We start from the raw sequence: 21163 nt of genomic DNA on the forward strand, positions 1-21163 counted from the left end.
CATAAATAAAACCCAGTTCACCACAGCAGCCTCTGTAACCACATGTCCTTCCTTTTCTTTCTTCTTCATCACGTATCTCTTGACTTTCTCAGAACCTAATTTCTTCCTGGGCATCCTAATTTCTTTAGTAATTTCAGAAAGTCCAAGTGAGATACTGGATACCCTTTTGAACCTAGCCGGAATGCCACAGGCAGTATGAGGAAAAGGAAGTTAGACCAGGACCCTTTTTGTGATCACACTTATCTCCAGAGGAATTTCTGGACTTTTTGCAAGCTCATTTGGTTTCTCTCAGAAGTGGTTGGCCTTGTCAGGGCTGCTGGCCTTTTGATATTCTCATTTCATATGGATTCTTTTCTCCAAGTCCCTGTTTTTGTCATTATTCTCTTTATTATTAGTTCTATATTCTCCTCCCATTATAACAGAGAGTGTTTGAGACCCTCACTCCCATCTTTACTTACAAGTTCTGCCACAGAGGAAAACAGTTGTAAATCCAACCTTGCTGTACATAATTATGAATCTTTTCTGTTAGATGCACATAAGTCGTTTGGGCTGGATGGGATCCACCCAAGGGGTACTGAGGGAGCTGGCAGAAGTGCTCACCAAGCCACTTTCCATTGTTTATCAGCAGTCCTGGCTAACCTAGGAGGTCCCAGATAACTGGAGGTTAGCAAATGTGACGCCTGTCTACAGGAAGGGACAGTGAGAGGATCTGGGGAACTACAGGCCTGTGAGTCTGACCTCAGTATTGGGGAAGATTATGGAGCAGATCATCCTGAGTGCCATCATGAGGCACATACAGGTCATCAGGCCCAGTCAGCATGGGTTTAGGAAAGGCAAGTCCTACTTGACTAACCTGATCTCCTCATATGACAGGGTGACCCACCTAGTGGATGAGGGATAGGCTGTGGATGTTGTCTCCCTAGACTTCAGTAAAGCTTTTGACACTGTTTCTTACAGAATTCTCCTGGAGAAACTAGCTGCTCATGGTTTGAATAAAAATCTGACTGGCTGGAAAGGCCCAAAGAGAGGTGGTGAATGGAGTCAAATCTAGCTGTCACAAGTGGTGTTCTCCAGGGCTTGGTATTTGGGCCAGTTCTCTTTAATATCTTTATCAATGACCTGGATGAGGGGATTGAGTGTGCCCTCAATAAGTTGGCAGGTGCCATCAAGTTAGATGGCTATGTTAACCTGATTGAAGGTAGGGATGCTCTACAGAGGGATTTGGACAGGCTGAATCGATGAGCCAAGCCAAACAGCGTGAGGTTCAACAAGGCCAAGTGCTGGGTTCTGCACTTGGGTCACAGCAACCTGGTGCAGCCCCACGATCTTGGGGAGGAGTGGCTGGAAAGCTGCTTGGCAGAAAAGGACCTTGGAGGTGTTGGTTGACAACTAGCTGAACATGAGCCAGCAATGTGCCCAGGCAGCCAAGAAGGCCAACAGCATCCTGGCTTGTATGCGGCCAGCCAGAATAGGGAGTTGATTGTCCCCCTGTACTCAGCACTGGTGAGGCCACACCTTGAATACTGTGTTCAGTTTTGGGCCACTCAATGCAAAAAGAACATTGAAGTGCTGGAGTGTGTCCAAAGAAGGGCAGTAAAGCTGGTGAGGGTATAGAGAATAAGTCTTACAAGGAGCAGCTGAGGGAACTGGGGTTGCTTATCCTGGACAAAAGAAGGCTTAGAGGAGATCATACGACTCTCTACAACTACCTGAAAGGACGTTGTAACAAGGTGGGGGTTGGTCTCTTCTCCAAAGTAACGAACAACAGGACAAGAGGAAATGGGCTCAAGTTGCACCAGGGGAAGTTTAAAATTACCTTAGGAAAAATTTCTTTACAGAAAGGGTTGTCAACCACTGGAATAGGCTGCTAAGGCAAGTGGTTGAGTCACCATTCCTGGAGGTATTTAAAAGGCATGTGGATGTAGTTCTGAAGGATATGGTTTATGAGTGACCTGGCAGTGCTGAATTAATGGTTGGGCTTCATGATCTTAAAGCTCTCTTCAATTATCTGGAAATACAGTCCTTCAATCCTTCTGCTTCAGTTTTGCCATCTGTAAGTTAGAATTAATACTTTCCAGGTTCAAAAGACTGTTTTGAGACATGTTGGAAGTGTCTACTCAGAAATGGTCGAACACTCCCTGAAATTAGAGTTTGTTGTTTGGTTTTTGTATGTGCGTGTGTGGAGATGGTTAATGTTATTTGTAATTTGTAGACTAAATAAGCAGTTTCCTTTCACAGGTCTGTGATTCCTATCCTACAGAGGTATATGTACCAAAGTCTGCAACTGCACACATCATAGTGGGGAGCTCTAAATTTCGGAGTCGAAGGCGTTTCCCAGCACTTTCCTACTACTGCAAGGATAACAATGTAAGTGTGAATTTGTAGCGCTTTCATAATTCTTCTACTAAGCTTTCACAAGAAGAAATTGGTGATTATTTTATTCAGAGGGAAATAAAAGGATGGTTAGTGTAGTCTGATTAGTGTGGTTTGTGCATATGGGCACACACTGGAATTATAGTCAGTTCATTAATAAGCATTTAATGCAGTCATTTAAACCCAGCTTCATCATCCAGCTAACCCTCCTAAAATGTAATCCCTCTATCACAAGGAAGTGCAGTAGTACAAGAGGTCCTGGAACATGGGTGGCAGCTGCACGGAGGCCGGTAGAAGGCAGTTTAGCACGGGACTGGGAGAAGAACAGAGCGATTTGGAACTGGTAGCCACTGCCTGAGAACAAGTTGAGGAGGAGAAAAACTATACTTGCAGCAATTCAAGAATCAGGAGTAGCCTTTCAAGAACAGATATGTGAATAGACCAAAAAGGATGTATGAAAGAGTTACCAAATTTTGTCTGAGCAGCATGTCATGGCTTTGTTGAAGACACTCTCCTTGTTCATAAGAGCGATGACTGCCACCTTCTCCTCTCCGTGACAGATACTCTCACAACTAAGTGAGGAACTGCCTCACTTGTCTGTATCCTTTTGGAAACCCCCCTGTCTTAGACTATTTGCGTTTCTCTTCTGGCAGCTGAGGTAAAAGAGGCCCATGCAATGAAGGTTCCAGTGGACTGGGTGTTTTTACATTTGTGTTCCAACCCCCTGGGGACTGGCTTAACTCAGCTGTCATTGCCAGTTAGGAGGACAGTGTTGTCTTTGTACTTGCAAAGGATCTGTGTGTCTAATATCCCCTCTTGTTCCAGCCCCAGACTGGCAACTGCATCGAGTGGTCTGCCCTAGTGCTGGGGAATGACCAGGACTTCCCAAGAGACAGTGTGGGATTACAGGCTGTCTGTAGAGTTCACCATGCAGGATGGGAGATACTTCTGTAGGATATCAGAAGCAGGAATCATAGGCTGCAGTCTCCAGGGAAATCTTATCTTTACAGTGGGTCCTAGTATAGGTTTAAGCTTCAGAAGGAAGGAATGAGTCATTATTTTGAATCCTTCTTTAGCTTTTATTTTATGAGAATTCTGCTTCCATAAAGAGCTATGAATTTGGCAACAAAACAGGAGAATAGGAAGGTTTAAATAGTATCTACAGTCTCTGCATAAATTGCATATTATCTTTAATATTTCATTAGGACCAAATTTTTCAAAGATGATCACTTTGCATAATCAACTAAGTCCACATACAGATATATAAGATTCACAACACTTGGACATTTCCAGATCTCAGCGAAAGAAAAGGTTTCAGTGATCAGCTAAATTCCAATATATAGTGATCCAGCTTGGATGAGTTTCATAGTTTCAGTCTGAATGTTTTCCCTGTTACAGTTAGTGTTCAGGTTAAGGTTCAGACCACCAGGATCTGAAGTATTGTGTTTACTCCTGGATCCTTCAGGGTTCAAAGGGATAGGAAAAAGGGTTGGGAATGTTGGAAGAATAATTTGCTTGGGGGTTTGGAGATTGGGATGAGCTGGCAGCTTACAGAGTAACAGGCAGGAGTGGACTCAGATTTATGATCATAGTATCATAGAATCATCATGGTTGGAAAGGACCTCCAGGATCATCAAGTCCAACCTTCTTCCCAGCATTTCCCTAACCACTAGACCATAGCCTCAAGTCCCACATCCACTTGTTTTTTGAACACCCCTAGGGACAATGACTCCACCACCTATCTGGGCAGCCCATTCCAGTGTCTAACCACTCTCTCAGTGAAGAAATTCTTCCTAATACCTAATCACAGTCTTCCCTGATGCAACTTGAGGCCATTTCCCCTCATCTTATCATCAGTAATTTGGGAGAAGAAACCAACACCAGCCTCAATGCTACCTCCTTTTAGGTAGTGGTAGAGAGCAATAAGTTCTCCTCTCAGTCTTCTCTTCTCTAGGCTAAACAACCCCAGTTCCCTCAGCTGGTCCTCATAAGGCATGTTTCCCAGCTATCTCACCAGCCTCGTTGCCCTTCTCTGGAACTGCTCCAGCACCTCCGTGTTCTTCTTATCCTGTGGTGCCCAAAACTGGACACAGTACTCGAGGTGTAGTCTCACAAGTGCCAAGTACATTGAACAGCTATGGTAACAGCAGGTTGGGAAGAGGTCTGCTGCATGCAGGGGGAGAGGGGTGCCAGTCACTCCGTCTTTCATATGCAGAACTTTCCCATAGCTCTTTGGTACTGACAAATTCAAAGATGATGTGATGCTTTACTCTGCATTTTACAGGATTTGTGTGAATATGATAAGATCAAACTCCTCTGGAACTATCTGTTCAGCCTGTGGAATAGCAAAGTATGATTTCATCTCTTGCCCTACTCTTAAACATAGCCCAAGAAATTTTTTAGACATATGTGCTCATTCTAGGTAATTGGCACGGGTCAGGAGGTGATCTCTTCATGGCTATTGTGGGTAATGATTCTCACTTATGACATCTAATGGTCACTAGGTCAATTTATCTTCCTAGTTTTGCAGTACTGACAGGGCAGCTGTTTCTTAAACTAGAGTGAAATATGATCTTAACCCCAAGTCTAATCTAACTCGATAGAGAAGCCATTCTCTCATGCTGGTGCCAGCACATACCTTAGCATTTTGGGCCTCCCAGATGATATAATGTTAATGGGGTCCAGCCAATACTTTTCTGAATCCTAACCTTCATCCACAAGCTGAACGTCAACCTTAATCTTAAGGTCTATATCTGGCTTGTGTATAGAACACTGTGGATGAGAAAGAAATGTTTTCCTTCTCTTAAAATGACGGGTTGTGGACATACTCACCTGTACTTTTTGCTTCTTGTGAAGGAAGTATGAACATATATTAAATCACTGGAATGTGTGCTGATCAGCGGGAAAGACTCTGGATAACTAATAATATGTTTGCAAAAACTGTTAATAAAGTATGAACAGGCTCTCACTCAATTCAGAATTTCTATATTAAAGTTCCATATTTTACTGATAAAAGACTTAGCTGAAAAAGAGCATGTCCTTTCTCACATGTAGGGCAGTCTGCATGGGTCATAACCTTCAGCAGGAAGATTCTCTTCCTGCTTATGTTCATTGCTTAGAAAGTGCAGGTATTAGCCCCTCGCCCCCTAGAGATCAGGCTGCCCTCTGCCTAGCAGAAATAAAAGCCTCCCTGTTCACCTGTTTCATATTCTGTTCCTTCTTTCCCAGTTTCATCTGGAGGTCTGCCCCGGATGGGTCTGTGGCAAAACTCTCTTGCCCTCTTCAATGGCACTGATTAATGCACATATTCCAGTAGCCAGGCTGCCTGACCCACTTCCCATGCAGTAATGTCTTTCTCCAGAGGCAGTGCCAAAAATACAGCCCCATCAGTGACCTAGCTGCATGTTGTGCAATTTTGTTTCCTGGGCTGATGACTGATGATGAATCATCCTGGTGACTGATATATGCTAGTGTGCATATTAAATGCATGCTTAGTAAAGCATGCATTGGTTTAAGTTGGATGTAATCGGTATCAAAACTGGTGTGAGTGACTGCAAAAGGACCCATTCTTTACGTTAAATCGGGGTTCTTGTGATTGCAATGTTGTACACAACACATCCTCTAGAGATCACCTTTCAGGAGTTATTCCACATAGGGGAATACCACATTTAAAATAGCTCTAAAACTCGGATTCAAGACTAGACTTGGTCCAGTGGGGTTGTATTGTTTCAATATTTCCTTGCCTTTTTAAAAATAAGATACTTATTAACATGTAATTCACTTTACCATTCTGCCATTCCCATGTAACAGTACACCTATGCAATCAGCTAATGAGCTGTAAATGCTTCTGGATGATAAATAATTTATGCTTAATAGTTATGTTGATTTTTTTGTTTGTCTGTTTTTCTTCAGGCCTCCATATGCAGGAGCAGCCAGCCTTTATCTGGATTTAGTGCTCGATGCCTTGAGGATGAACAGATGCTCCAGGCAATTAGAAAAGCAAATCCAGGAAGTGATTTCATATATGTTGTTGACACTCGGCCCAAAGTAAGTACACTAAATTTCTTGCACATAGCAAGACTGGATCTGGTGGAATACCTCAGGGAAGATGCACATCCTAAGTGTCTGACCATATTTCTGATCTTATTTGCACCCATGTAACTCCACAGGTAAATCAGGATTTATCAGGGGAATATTAACTGGGAACCTTGCCCACATTTTTATGTCTTAGAAAACAGAGGATTTTTTTTACTTTACACAAAGCTTTCCTCTTTTTTGTTATTAACAAAATGGTCAGATAAAGAAAAATAAACAGCCTGTGATAGTAACTGCTTCTATACACAGAGACGCTATCAGTAACTATATTCATAATGAGACTAGTGAAAATTAATTCCAATTATAAAGCTGTATTTACGGTTGTTTGTAATATTGCAAACCTCTGCCTGCTGTTATTAAAATTTTCCATGGGAGATTTCTCCTGCAAGTGGGAAAGTTTCAAAAACCTTTGTGTAAGGCTAAGGAAAGACCATTTGCTGAGGTTACAAGAATTGTGGAGTCCTTCTTTGAGTAACTCCAGCATTTTTGTGTTTTTGAGAGAGAACCTAAAATATGGTAAATAGAGATATTGCATCCAAGATTACTATAACTGACTAAAATCTTTGGCCAAGATAAAAGCTTTAGAAAAAAATCTAGATCTTCAGAAACACAGAAACTCCGTAATGAACTAGAAGAGGCTAGAAGCTAAAAGAACCCTGTGTCCAAATTATCATGCTACCAAACAGCTCAGGATGATGAGGAATAGATAGGCTTCAGTGTTTGGAGGTGGGAGCAGTAATATATTCTTTCTTCACTATCATTAACTTTCTTGTTGAAGTTACCAAAACACCTGAAGAAAAGAAATTGAAAGAAACAGATCTCCACAAAATCCCTAGTAAATAGAGTATGAACTATAGCATGAGAAAAGGAAAAATTTGAGCAAAGAGGCTTGAGGTGAAGGAGCAAAGAAGCTGTTTCAGTATTCTGAGATCAGGAGACAGAGCCTGAAATGGTAAGGTAGGTAAACCTGAGAAACATGAGGAATGGAGGGAGGAAGGGCAAGCCTGGCAGAGTGGGAACAGAAGTGAGGAACTCTGCTTGGTGATTCACTGAAGACCTGGAGCCTCGTGGCAAAGTGGTGAGTGCTCACAGGTGTAATGCAAGGCAGTAGCTGGAAACTCAGGGCCTTGGCACGTCTCATTGCACTTTGTAATTTGGGTGACTACTTTGATTTCGGGAAGATGGGGATGATACCACCTTACTTGTGATCCTGAAGTGAGTGGATCATGATGAACATTGGGAAAGAATTGGTAGTGCTGTGTTCAGAACAGGCTTTAGGCAGGAAATACAGACCTAGCTGCCTAAATAATGCTGGTTTAACAGTTTTCTATATGTCATAACAGCTACAGCATAATGTTTCCTGGCTGGTGATACTGGTACTGTTCCCTAATTAGGCAAGTTCCTCACTGATGTGATTTATTACTAGTGACTTACTGACTTGATTATTAATAACGTTCTACAAGGTATCAACAGGAAGGTCCCATCCTATAAACTTTTCTGGTAAATGACTTGGGTAAGACACCTACTGTGTGCAGTGAAAAAAGCCTGCACCTTTAAGTGGAGAGAAATTGGCTTGCTCAGCCATGGGCGATGGCATCTTTCCAGCAACGCTGGCTTCTTCAGGAGCCAGTCAGCAGAATAACACGATTTTCATTGAACTTCTCTGGAAAAAAATGTTTTGATTCCTACTTTTCTTTCTCTGTGCTGGTTTACTAAAGCTTCTGTGATCCCAGGTGCCCAATACAGCCTTGTTAAGGTTTTGCACCTCCTAATGCATATATAAATCACTTTCTTCTTCCTCCATGCATTTACAGAAGAAGCTAATATAAACTTACTGTTTGTTAGTAAAACTGATTAGTTCTATACCTCTTTACAACAAGACAGGACTTGGTTATCCTCTGCATTGATGAAGATGCCAGGAAACCTGGCCTGAGGTCTGTTCCCTATAGAGGTTGTATCTTCATATTCACTGAGATTAAGTGAGGACAGGCACGATTTAGGGAGCTTTACAACAACTACTTTAAGAGCAACAGATGGAATTCTGGTAGGTGATGTGGAAAACTTGTTAGTAAATATTGTGTCAGCTGCAAAATTTGGCAACTAACAATATTTAAAATAAATGAGTGTTACAAAGCTTTGCAAATGTAACCTTAAATTTATTTATTTTTAAAGAGGGTTATTTCAGATTGTCTTTAAAGAAAGGATTGCTGTGATAAAATTGCTCTGAAATTTTAGCAATAATTTACAATAATGACATTTGTTATACTGATGATAAGGTCAATTAGGGGCTAGATGTTTTTCATTTAGGATTTCCTGGGCTTGTGGTGGCTTAGACTCAAGTGTACAGATCTTTCTTCCTGAAGCTATATGCTATTGCAGAAAGAGACTGCTTCATTTTGTTTATACTAGAACACTGATGTTTACTTCAAAAGAGAAGGATTTGGATTCAGCAGATAATTTATATCTTTCTAGCAAGTCACACTGGGAACTCTGTCCTTAAAGGACATGCTGTTCACAGGCTGTAGTTTATTTTTTATTTTATTCTTCATTGATAGTTAAAACATCAGCAGACTGCTGGTTGATAGACAATTTTTTTTTCACCTATGCTTTTTCCTGAATTGCATACTACAAGTTCAAAGAAGTTTTAAACAAGACTTGAGTAAATGAAAAATGCTGGGGCTTTGCCTAGGTTCCTACCTTAGAGTAGGGTTCCTTCAGTTGTATCATTAAATGGATGCAATATTTCAATTCCTAATGGTGATCCACAAATGTAATTGTGTATTCCTATTGCCAGCTTCTGCTCTTGGGAATGGGTGCACTAGAAAGTGTGAAGATGGGGAAAAAATCCCCTACCTTCATATATTAAATTGGACAGAATATAAGAATTGAAAAGTGGTCCCACCTGTCTGTTTTCTTGTGCATCTAAAATGATATTATAATGGCATAAAAAGCTTTCAGTCTTTAGCTGTTTCCTTAGAAATTTAAGAAGTCACATTTGTTCCATGGAAACCAATCTTGACATATGACATAAAAAACCTAGACTTGCTCATCTCAGTTGGAGGAAAGTTGGCAGCAGATAATCAATCACACTCAATTTCATGCATTTTATTCCAAATTAAATATGAATATTGCAAGTATGTCAGTTTGGGGTGGAAGAGATCAGGAATGGACACATTCCACGACACCATTAGCCAAGTACTGAAGAATATTATTCTGAGTTTCAGAAGCGACCATGGAAGCAGCAAATCAATGGTACTGCCTGCAATATTGGGAAATAAACCAAAAATGGAGTTATCTGCATAGCCTCTTGTCCCCCAGGCAATGCTTAAGAGATACTTTTTGTTGATTTTCATGAGCATTGGGTCTCACGGCGATGAAGATGAGTTACTTTTTGTCCAACTGATGCCTCATAAGGTCTCTCCAAAAGCTTTGTTAGTGCCTTCCAGTCTGGATGTGCAATATCCATTGTTATTTATTTCTTAAATCTGTCATGAACAGAAGCTGTTAGTTGTGCTTGGAGATTCTGCAGCATGGGCTGCTTTGTTGTTCCTAGAGCCTTCATATTTCTTAGAAAGTTCAAAGGCTCCCCAGCCTTACAATGTGAATTTCATAGGAGAGCAGAGACCTTACGAAAAAAAAAGTTTTCTTTCTATTGGACAGTGAGATTTTACTACAAAAAAAGAAAAGGGTAATAAAGAAGAAGTAATTAATTTCTGTCAACTCTACTTTTCAGCCCAGAGATCAACATTCAGCATAAGGCTCTTGGTAGATAGTTTTCTTTTTCCCCCAAGTATCTCAAAAGGGAGGAAAATAAGCATTAAAAATACCCTTAATTTTATGCTTGGGAAAACGGTCCAAAAGAAGACTTTCCCATGCCAGGAGCAAGTAACGGATTCAAAGACAACTCAAGCTTCCAGCTGAATGTATTTTTTGCTGAAGCACAGCAAAATATTTGATAGTGTTGCATTACAGATTTAAAGTATTTGTGGTAATTTTGTCAACTGAAAACTTTTGTGGTCTTACAAAACTAGAGCCAAAACTATAAACTTAGGAAAAACCGCTCCAGCTCTCCATTCTTCTAAGCTTCAAAGAAGTAAGCTTGGAAGCATCAATCTTTGGAAGATTTGAGCAGTAACTTGGGCAAGATCACAGTGTGCATCTGCTATAAAGAGTGGCATGGCAGATAAGACACTGCCACCTCCTGGGTATATCCTGCCAGCAAACACAATGCTTTTCAAAACCATAATATAGTCTTTTAAAAACAAATGAAAACATTTATGCTCTTGCACAGGAGCCCTACATAAGCTGTGGGGTTTTTATGTTTAACTTCACTGATGAGATTTCACTCAAACTGTGTGAAATAGAGGACAGAGCCTCAGCAACCCAGTGCCCTGCAGTAGGCTGTGCACAGACCTCGATTCCTAGCCCGTTGTGCTGACAATGTGATAAAAGCTTCCTATTTATCCCTGACTTAAATCACTCGGATTTATTGCAGTAGCCACCAGCTTTGTTTTGAAAACGATCTGTTTGCTACTGGTTTTCATCCAGTTTTCCATATTTTTTTTCAGCTCAATGCAATGGCAAACAGAGCAGCAGGGAAGGGATATGAAAACGAAGACAACTACTCCAACATCAAGTTTCAGTTCATTGGCATTGAGAACATCCATGTCATGAGAAGCAGTCTACAGAAAATGCTTGAAGGTAATACTCTTCTTTATCTAAAACTAGAGGAGAGATTTGATCCTTCTGTCATTCAAATCAGGATAACTGCTCTGAAATCAACATCAGTGAAAACAGGTATGAAAAGAGATCTTTGCCTGTTGCAGCTGCATACAGCTGCCTACTGGCTAATGGGACGTGTACAATGGAACATCACTGCAACTAGTGCTGATTGCCAAACTAACACCTTGTGTCAGGGGTGAAATCCAGATGTCATTTACTTCAGTGACAAAAATTCATGTGACTTCAATAGACCTTATATCTACTTATATCACTTATAGTTGATTTTGTTGCTTGTAGAAAATATAGATTTTTTTTTTTAACTCAGAAAACCTATGGTGTGATTTGTATATTTGGTCAATAAGGCAGTCATGCATTTTAGACTGTGAATTTTAATAGAAACTTACTCATGCCCTGAACAGAGCTTGTCACATTGCATTTATGAAACTCGCAGTTAATGGGTGTGACCATTCAGCACACTCATAAACCCATGGAAATGAATAACAATTGCTTTATAAATACTTACCAGTGTATAAATGAGGACATCTGTACTGCCATTTAATATTTTGAATACATTACTGTTTAGAGGCCTTCTGGGAAAAGGGTAAGACTAAATAAGCCATCCTTGACTCTCAACAGCTTGTTGATTTTTAACAAGCAAATAGTAAATAGTGCTCACGCCACAGAGTCTTGGTATTTATTTCATGTATACCAACACCTTCTCTCACCTCCTGCATCAGCTTGATCTAGCTGTTCTTGACTTGATGCTCTACCTATGCTCTTTTATTGTTCACCTGCCTCCCATCATCTGTATGTAAATGTCAACTTTATACCTAAGAAGAGCTTACAGTTTGCATGACAAGAGAGCTGTTCTCCGTTTTCAAATAAGAGCAGTTTATGGTTTACTGTTTACAGTAAAACAGTCACTCTCTTCACAATTTACTTAATTCCTTTGTCTCAGGGTCTCAGGAAAGAAAACAGAAGGATCTTTATTTTGCTGTAGTCTTGTCTAGCTAGGAGAGCGACTCTGTGAATAAACCTGTTCCTTTATTTGTTCAGCTTGAGACCATGAAATTTAAAAAGTAAACAACCAGCCTGGATGCATGGGACTGTGCCATGTATTATTTTTGAGCCAAAAGTTCATGAGACAGGCCCATGTCCCAAACTGACACATTACAAGGTAATTTCTAATGCATTTAACACTTTAGGCTGCTTGGGGGGTGGAGAGGCATAATTTCTTATTATCTGTTTTTTTAATGAGCCACATGCTCAAAACACCTGCTTTTTTTTCATAGGTTTTATATTTGCTGTGTTGAAATCTCATATTTAGCAACATGGCTGATAAGATTAGAAATTAGAGAAGTGAAGTCTGTGACTTCAAGCACTTGAGGTTTTAAAGTATTTCCATTTGTGGTTGTGTCCCTTTGTTTGCTTCCCTTTTAGACTTTTTCTAAAGTCAAGGTGTTTATTACCTGACTTGTGCATAGCAAGGGAATCAGAATCAAAAAGACAATGATAATATACCTTTAATATGGCTTTAAATTTTTACCAAGGAGTACTTAAACATGCCTAGGTGAATCTCTAAGGTAAACCATCATATGACACTACAAGGCTTACAGACTATGTGTGCTGCTTGTGATCTGTTGTGAGGTGTTATGGGACACATAACAACCTTTGAAGCGAGAAACGAAGCTGATGAAAACTGATTTTAACTTAATGTGTGCTGTATTGTTGCTTGGAAGTGTACAGCATGGAAAAGAGGACATCAAGACATAATGAGTCTGATGTGTGAAAGGAATGCAGCAAAGGTAATTTTACTCAATTTACTGGAATTAAGTAGAAGTGACATTTGAAAGTTTTTTTTTTTTAGAAACTACAGATTATTTTTAGTGTAAAATTTCCAATGCTGAGGGAATTTGAAGAAAAATTTTTCTTTTCCATTGGAAAATACACTTAAATTAACAATATAATAATTTCAATTTCAATTTTTTTGTTTCTTCAGGAAAAAGCTGAAGAAATTAATTTAGACTTATAATAATGTCATAAATTTTAGTAGGTAAAAACCCCATTAATTCAGCTTTTTAATTTTACTGACATTAGAATTAATTAGCAACTGTATTTATCTTAACTTGAATTTATTTACTCTTACATAATTTTAATTTTTGGCAATGTACATCAACATTATAAATTGATTATAAATGATAATTATAAAATTATAAATTGATTAAATGTGTAGGATAATGATTTTTTTTTGAAATATGAAAAAATGTTGAGATTTTACAGTACTCTGGAAGTAAAATGCATTTCAACATGCTGGAATTTCCTTCCAGAAAAAAAAGAAGTTTTACTTTTGTCTCCTCTGCCTCATATTGCTTTAGTATATTACAAATTTTTTTTTTTCTGTTCATTTAAAGAGAAGTTTAAGTGAGGATCCTTATGATAATTTTGATCCTGTGCACAACGTCCTTGAAATAATTTTTAGTATTAGAAGGAAACGTTGCACAAGGACTTTTCTCAGTAGAGATTCAAGGGCTAAGTGACGCTGCTGTTTGGCCTTTGTGACAGGGTGAGCTTTGCTGTACATCCAGGGGCTAACTAAGACAACCCATGTTTGTTGTGCATTGAGATGATGACCTCACATACTCCCTGTCTGTATTTAAACAGCAAATATGAGCTTCCCCTCCTCTCATACCAGAAGCAGTAGTTGCTGATGTAAGAGCAGCCCTCTGATGCTTGGACTTCAGTGACATGTCAGCCAGAAAGAGAGTTTGAAGGTTTGGCCCATAGCATTTCAACTTCCTCTACCTATGGCTGTCCTGCCAGAAATGGGGGAATGGGCCCAGCAGAATACCCTCTGGTATTGTTGCTGGTGGAAGAGGCAGTGTGCACCATGTGTCCTGGCTCTTCCTCCTCTCCCGAGGAGGGGAGCACCCCTGGATTGCTATGGGCTCTGCCCAGGGGATCTTGATTTGCTTGTGCCCGCACAGCAGTTGCAGCAGCTCTTATTTCTCTGAGATTTTGGTACCTTTTCTGTTGTGATGGAAACGCCTTTTCCCCTTAGGATAAGCTTTATCATTGAATTCCTAATTTAACTCAGTATTAAGGTCCAGATCAGTAGCCAAAGTCATATGAAATGTACAGTGTATACCTTTAGGACAGCCTGAACCTTGCTCTGTGAAGTGGTTGGTAAATATTGACGCTAATTTGGTAGTGGGAATGAGCAGAGCACTATTTCAGCCTTACCTTGGGCTTTTGTAAACAGAGACTGCAGCTTCAGCCAGAATTCAGCTACTAATTGATCACGCTTCCATCTGCACAGGAGCATAAATCATGTGAAAAGCTATTTGCTCTCAGTGCTGCTATCTATGCATTTTTATAAATATCCTTCAAAAATTACTTTTAAAATAACCATCTGGAAGAGGCCATACGTACAAAGATTACAAGACTTTGTATGGACACTTTAGGCTATTTGGCCTCTGAATTAAATGGTGTTAAGATAGTCAGATACATTCAGATGTAGTATAAACTCTGACTTTGAGATGTAAAATTAAATTCCAATTACCTTGCAAGAAAATAAAGTTATGCCACTGGTCATAATGGCCATAATTAATGGTGTCTTTTAGAAGGTTTCCAGAGGACAAGAGACCTACTAAGACATTAGTAATTCACGGATCATACATTAACTCAGTAAAACCCATGACATTTTCTACTGTATTCCTTGAATAAATTTTACTGGTTAATATCTTTTGCCTTAAAAGATGGTAGAGTTCTACACGGATCAGTTGTATTTTTGTATATTGATTGCACCAAATATTGTTGAGTACTTATTTGCTGCTGGACTGAGGTATCTGAATTAGATTCTGATCGCCCTTTTTCAACTGATGTTACAAGCTCTGTACTATTAAAAAACACACTTGTATACAGCACAATAGAAACATAATGTTGTAAAAACTAGGAGACTTTTTTTCCTCTCTAAGCATGCCATAAAGCTTGAAAAGTTTTCAGCAAAGTATTTTCTGTGATGGACTATAGCTTTTCCTCACCACGAGAATATTTCTGGCTACAAATGAAGTTTCAATAAGGTTTCACTTAGGGATGGAGAACGACTGAGTGAATCACTTTAAGTCAAACACCATCACCAGTGGTGATGCTGCAGGCTGCGTTTGGTGGGCCTGCTCTCACAGAGCTTTATCAGTAAATGAGGCAGGGCACAGGAGCCTGTGGCACCATTCAGGTGGCTGGCTGCCAGTCCCACAGCAGAAACTGTATGCTTTCTGTTTCCAAGCCCTCATTATAAAATGCACAGTCTCCTCTCAGGGGGTTGAAAACTGTGTCCCCAACAAAATTTGGGAAGATCTGTGCTGCACAGGAGGTGGTAATTGGTAAACTGTTTGCAACAGGCTTCCTAACAGCATCTCTTTTTAACTTATGTCAACATAGTGGGTGAAATTTCTTAAAAAAAATTTCTTAAATTTCTTAATTTAGATCCATTTCTTAAAAATATAATTCTTTTTCAGTGATAAACTTTGACTGTGAAGTAGCTGTTCTTTTAAAAAGATTGATGTTTTACACAGGGGATATCTGAAGAGATAACTTTGGTTGAACAGTCAGTGAAAGCTTACGGGTCTATAATTACTGTACATTTAAGACATAGCTTATTTTGCAGTTTGTGAGCTGAAATCACCTTCAATGAGTGACTTTCTGTGGGGCCTGGAAAATTCTGGCTGGCTGAAGCATATCAAAGCCATCATGGATGCTGGCATTTTTATTGCAAAGGTAAAACACACAAAATGAGAACTTGGACTAACCAGATACAGAAAGTGAAGACCAAATTCTCTGCTTGTGGGTAGCTTCTGTTACTTTCAGTGATGTTTAAAAAAAAAAAAAAGCCATCTTGCAATGCTTCATGTAAGAGAACAGATAGTTCTCAGGTACTGTCATGTGCATTTTTTGCTAATATAGTAAAAAAAATTTCCGTTCTTTTCACCTTAGAATTCAAATGTTTTAAAGCCTCCTATATCTTGTTATGCCAGGTATTTGATTGTCCTTACGTTACTGCCCAGCAGTGACTGTCACTGTTTCTTTCCCTGTTTCGCCTGCCTCCTCCACTGGTTTCTGGGCATTTCCTTTGTTGAAGGTTTCTGTTTGAGGACTACTTCTTCTCATGGTAGTTGTAATAAAGGAATATTAGCTACTGTGTTGCCTCGCTGAGTTATTCAGTGATTAACAAGATTCACCTCCTAAACCAACTCCTGTGCATTCCCATGGCCTGACTCTCTAGCAGCTTCTACTCTTACACATTTGAGAACTGTTTCAGAAAACAGTTTGCTTTGGTAAGAAATTATTTCTCCTAATCCCATCCAAAGTATTGCTGATATTTATAATCTACAAACAGTAGTTTTAATTTCATTACCCCCTTCCTCATGCTCTGCCTTTTACTGTTTCGATTCTTATTTTTGAGATTATTATTATAATTTCTTACAGGCCATTTTATTCACATGACCTGCTACATACAACTATATGGGTAAAACTTCATGAGTTTCCCTCCTCAGTAACTGCTTATTTCTCTTGTTTGCTTCTTTGTGCTCAGCAAGCAACTGTAGTTTCTTACCTGAAGAGCATCTGTGAGACAAATGCACATTATTATTTCTCCCAACCCTACTAGCTTTCATTAGCTTACAGAAATCAGGTCATGTACATTTTCTCTTGCCAGCTTTTCCCCAGTGCCTAGTCTTAAAATACTGCCTGAAAAAAATTATCTTTCTTCCCTATGCTTTGTCCCTTGTGCCTCCTCAGACATGCGTTTTGACATGTTCTTATTTGTACAATTTCCAATTCTCAGCTGTTGGTCTCCTGCCCACAGGGGTTCTATTTTAGTAGAATTTACTTGTCTCTTGAGATAAACATAGATAATTTATTATTATCGCTTGCTCCTTATTAAGCCCAAACTTAACTTAAATGTTTGTTTCTCTAAGCAATATCTTTCCTAACCTATTTTATTTCTATACTTTCTAAATTTAGTTCTCTTTGGAAATGGCAAAGGCCAAACCCCTTAGAATTTAAAAAAAAACCAAACTCAACTTCCAAAAATAATGCAACAGCAGACTTTGGAGAACTTAATGATCTCTTCTTTATGTGCTTATGTATAACATGGGATCCCCTCTTTCCTGTTATTTACATTAAAGATACTGATGCAATCTTGCTTATTAGATATGGAAGTTTACCACTACCACAGGCTTCCACACAAACCCTTAAAAGTATGTCCTCAGTGTGCTGTAATAATAACCACACTAGGACTGGCATCAGAAGCAGACATTGCTGTTACTGACATTACCATCAAGATGAAAAATTAAGAGTAATACTGCAAGTATGGCTGTTCTGTCACTGATGCGTGAGCTAGAGCATTAACTGCATCTGAATCTGCTCTAGGTAGTTGTCTGCTCTGACAGATTGATGTATTTTAACTGGAATGGATCCCACATCCTCCTGTTGTGGAGCATAACAGGTGATGCTGCAACTACCATACCATGTGGGATAGGATGAGATTAAGAATTTTCAAATGAGAGGAATAACACTCAACATAACTCAAGAACTCTGTGGCAGAATAATAAATGAACAAGGTTTCCCAGTTCCCAAATGAATACTCTTTATAGTGTGCTGTCTCACTGTTCCTCTCTTACCATTGCCTTTCTCCCTGCTTATGGAATTTCTGACTTTTCCTCTATCCTTAGGCTGTGGCTGAGGAAGGTGTGAGTGTGCTTGTTCACTGCTCTGATGGCTGGGATAGGACAGCCCAGGTTTGCTCTGTAGCGAGCCTTCTATTGGATCCATATTACAGAACTATGAAAGGATTCATGGTAAGCAGGTTCTCTTTCACAGAGTGAAAAATAGTAAATAAAGTATAATAATAAATGAAGTATTATAGCGTCATTTAAGACAAGTATCTTTGGTTGTAATGGAAAATAAACTTTCCTTAAATACACCTTTTTTTAAAAAAAAAAAAAAGTAGAAAGGAAGGTTTTTATCTGTCCAAGTTAGTCTCCCTGTTTCTGCATGAAAAGTTATCAAAGGTGGGGATCATTTGGGCACCATTTTTTTTTTTCCTAACCTTGAACAAGAAACTTTCTTGCAGGCCCAGGAGCTTTCATGCAAGCAAGAATTTGTATTCATTTCCAGGCATCAGTGAAGTTTTGAACGTCAGATGTGTGTCCTCCTTAGACATTAGATTGCAATGAGCAGCTATGATGGAAAATCTGTTTCTGTTCCAAGCAAAGCATCCCTAGTAAAGCATCGAGGAATGCTGCTCAAGTTACTGGTCACACATTAAAAAGATGTTTGAGATGTTTTTAGGCTCTGTTTTAGAAAATGATGAATCAAGCTAATTGAAGTTGTGCTGAATAACTGGCATCCTGTCTGCATCCATGAAGACTGCTACTTTCTCATGACCTGGCAGCAGTGCTCATTGCTCATTATTTTTCTACTTATTCTAAAAATTATCTGGTATTCTAATACTACTTGCTTATATCATTGCTGCTTGTCATTTTTCTGCTTATTCTAAGAATTATCTGGAATTCCAGTACTGCTTATTTACACTACGCTTCTGCCTGCTTCAACATGTGTCAGCTCTGCTCCACAACACTGAATGCAATATTCTCCTTTTAGGTATTAATTGAAAAAGACTGGGTTTCCTTTGGTCACAAATTTAACCACAGGTAAGGTGGTGCTAAGGTTTTACCTGTATATTTTTATGTAGCCAGTCTCCACTGCCATTCCAGTTTTATTTCCTTCTTTTCTTACAAAGTGTAGCAACAGAATACCCCCGGGAAACCATTATACCCTTTTCTCTTACTATATAATTTAGCTGCCTGGAAGAGTCAAAGTGGCATATTTTCCTATCAGTCTTTTCTCATATATGCACTCCAAGACTGCTACTTGGAATCCTGAGTGCTGGTCTTGCAGTTGCTAGAAGAATTGAGAGATCCATGTGAGAAAAAAGTCATGTGGCTTTCAAAAATCCCTTGAACTAGAGATCTTTCAGTAGTGCCAAGATTCCCAAGGCAAGAGACACAAAGTCTGTGTCTCCTAGGACAGTACTTTATCTTAGGCACATCTGTGAGTTATCTATTATGTAAAACATACTTTTCCTATCACACTCTTGTTCTAATGAAAGCAGCATTTGCTCAGGAATGTCAGGTAAGGTGAAGTGGAAAGTCATTGACTTGGACATCTATTTGTACATCCGTTATGCAAGTGCTACAATGCAATGGAAATGTTTGAAGACTACGTATTTGAACATGGCTAAATATCCACATTTTCTTTCTTTCTTGTATTTTCTTTCAGTTTCTGTAAAAATAAAAAAACTGCAATTTTTTTTTTTAATTGGAGTTCCATTGCATTATGTTGCTTGATTTGAATATAAATTTGTTCTAGTTTCAAGAAACACAACAAAACTTTCATGAAATCTGTGCAGTTCAACACCACTTCTGAAATTCCAGCAGTAATTACTATATATAATATGATACTGTCAGATATCTATTAGTATCAGTGGTGAAAGATATTATGAAAGGTAATTGCCACTAATTGCTTTGGGTTGCAGTACAATATTGTTAGATTTTCTTCAATGCATAATAATAGTAGAAGAATTAGAATAATTTTAATAACAGCATAAGAAGTTTCAGTTGTAAATGTTTGTGGAAGTCCACTCTGTTGGCATATATATGTATATACGCACGTATATATATACACACAGACACATTAAACAAGCAGAATAATTGATTAAAAATTATTTTGCCTGTTTTGTAGACTTATAAAATATTTTTTACTTCTATGTGGTTTATATTATCAGGCTCCTTTTCTTCGTTGCAAGTGGTTCCAAGAGACATTTTTGCAGACAGAAAGTTTGATGTTCATTTCATAGTAGCTATAAGGCAACAAGACACTCATCAAAGCAGGGTGGGACTTTTTTTTGTATTTGATAAATTCTGCTTTTAGTTTATTCCATGAATCTTGCATCTTTTTTTTTTTTAAGTTAAAGAATATACTAGTAGTTGAGATGGTATAAATTAATGCCCATGATGCCACTTGCTCACTAAAAGCGAGTGGTTTGTTTTCATTAGTGTCAATTAATTTTTCCTAGAGGATTTTAGGTAACAGTTGAATGTATCCTGTCTTTTTCAGGTACGGCAATTTAGATGGAGATCCAAAGGAGATATCCCCTGTTATTGACCAGTTCATCGAGTGCATTTGGCAATTAATGGAGCAGTTTCCTTGTGCCTTTGAATTCAATGAGAGATTCCTCATCCACATACAGCATCATATCTATTCTTGCCAGTTTGGGAACTTCCTGTGTAACAGCCAGAAGGAGAGGAGAGAATTGAAGTATGAAGATCTTTTCTTTAGTAGCATATTTACGTGTGGGGTCTGTGGGTGGTGCATTGAGGAGACAGGCATTTGCAAGTCTACATGTACGTGCTCTCATAAGGTGCAGGGTGCAGTGTAGACCTCTTGGCTGTCATCTTCTGGCGACACAGATTAATACCAAGAAAAGTTGATCCTCTGCAATGTGGTTCTGACAGGAGTGTAATCCACAGTGTGCGTGACAGGGATCAGGGAAAACTGACAAGAGCATTAGCCCTTCAGCCATGTGGCCGTGCCTTTATTGCGGCACTAACAACGCACAAGGCAAGCTGTCGCTGCAGCTCTCGGTTTAAGAGCCACTGCTCTTCTGTGTTTTAACCTGTCTTTGGATCACATGTCAGGACACTTTAGTCCTGATCTCTCAGATACATTCTTATGAACAGCCTTTTTTGTCTAGTAGCCCTCCCCAGGACCAAGTCAGCAAACTACCCCTCTGCCTTCAGGCCCCAAAGCAATTATGTATTAATCTACCTACCCTCAGACCCAAGCAGAGACAATAACATAATTCCTTACAGTGCTGATGTTTGTATCTGCTTCCTGGGGCCCTGGATCCTCTGGT

At 39.2% G+C, this 21163-nt stretch overlaps 1 protein-coding gene across 1 annotated transcript in view; it reads left to right on the forward strand.

The window, feature by feature from the left end:
- The window catches only part of MTMR7 (myotubularin related protein 7), a gene marked incomplete at its 5' end in the record, with an annotated part of 30564 nt that overhangs the window by 5844 nt on the left and 3557 nt on the right, over positions 1-21163 (forward strand). The window contains 7 exons of the mRNA XM_008944641.1: positions 2239-2367; positions 6286-6420; positions 11037-11169; positions 15854-15963; positions 17919-18044; positions 18850-18899; positions 20365-20565. Coding sequence (XP_008942889.1) covers positions 2239-2367; positions 6286-6420; positions 11037-11169; positions 15854-15963; positions 17919-18044; positions 18850-18899; positions 20365-20565 — 884 coding nt within the window. The remainder of the gene's footprint in view (positions 1-2238; positions 2368-6285; positions 6421-11036; positions 11170-15853; positions 15964-17918; positions 18045-18849; positions 18900-20364; positions 20566-21163) is intronic.

The sequence above is a fragment of the Merops nubicus genome, unplaced genomic scaffold (assembly GCF_000691845.1).
Source record: "Merops nubicus isolate BGI_N331 unplaced genomic scaffold, ASM69184v1 scaffold1197, whole genome shotgun sequence".
In the NCBI taxonomy this organism is placed as follows: Eukaryota; Metazoa; Chordata; class Aves; order Coraciiformes; family Meropidae; genus Merops; species Merops nubicus.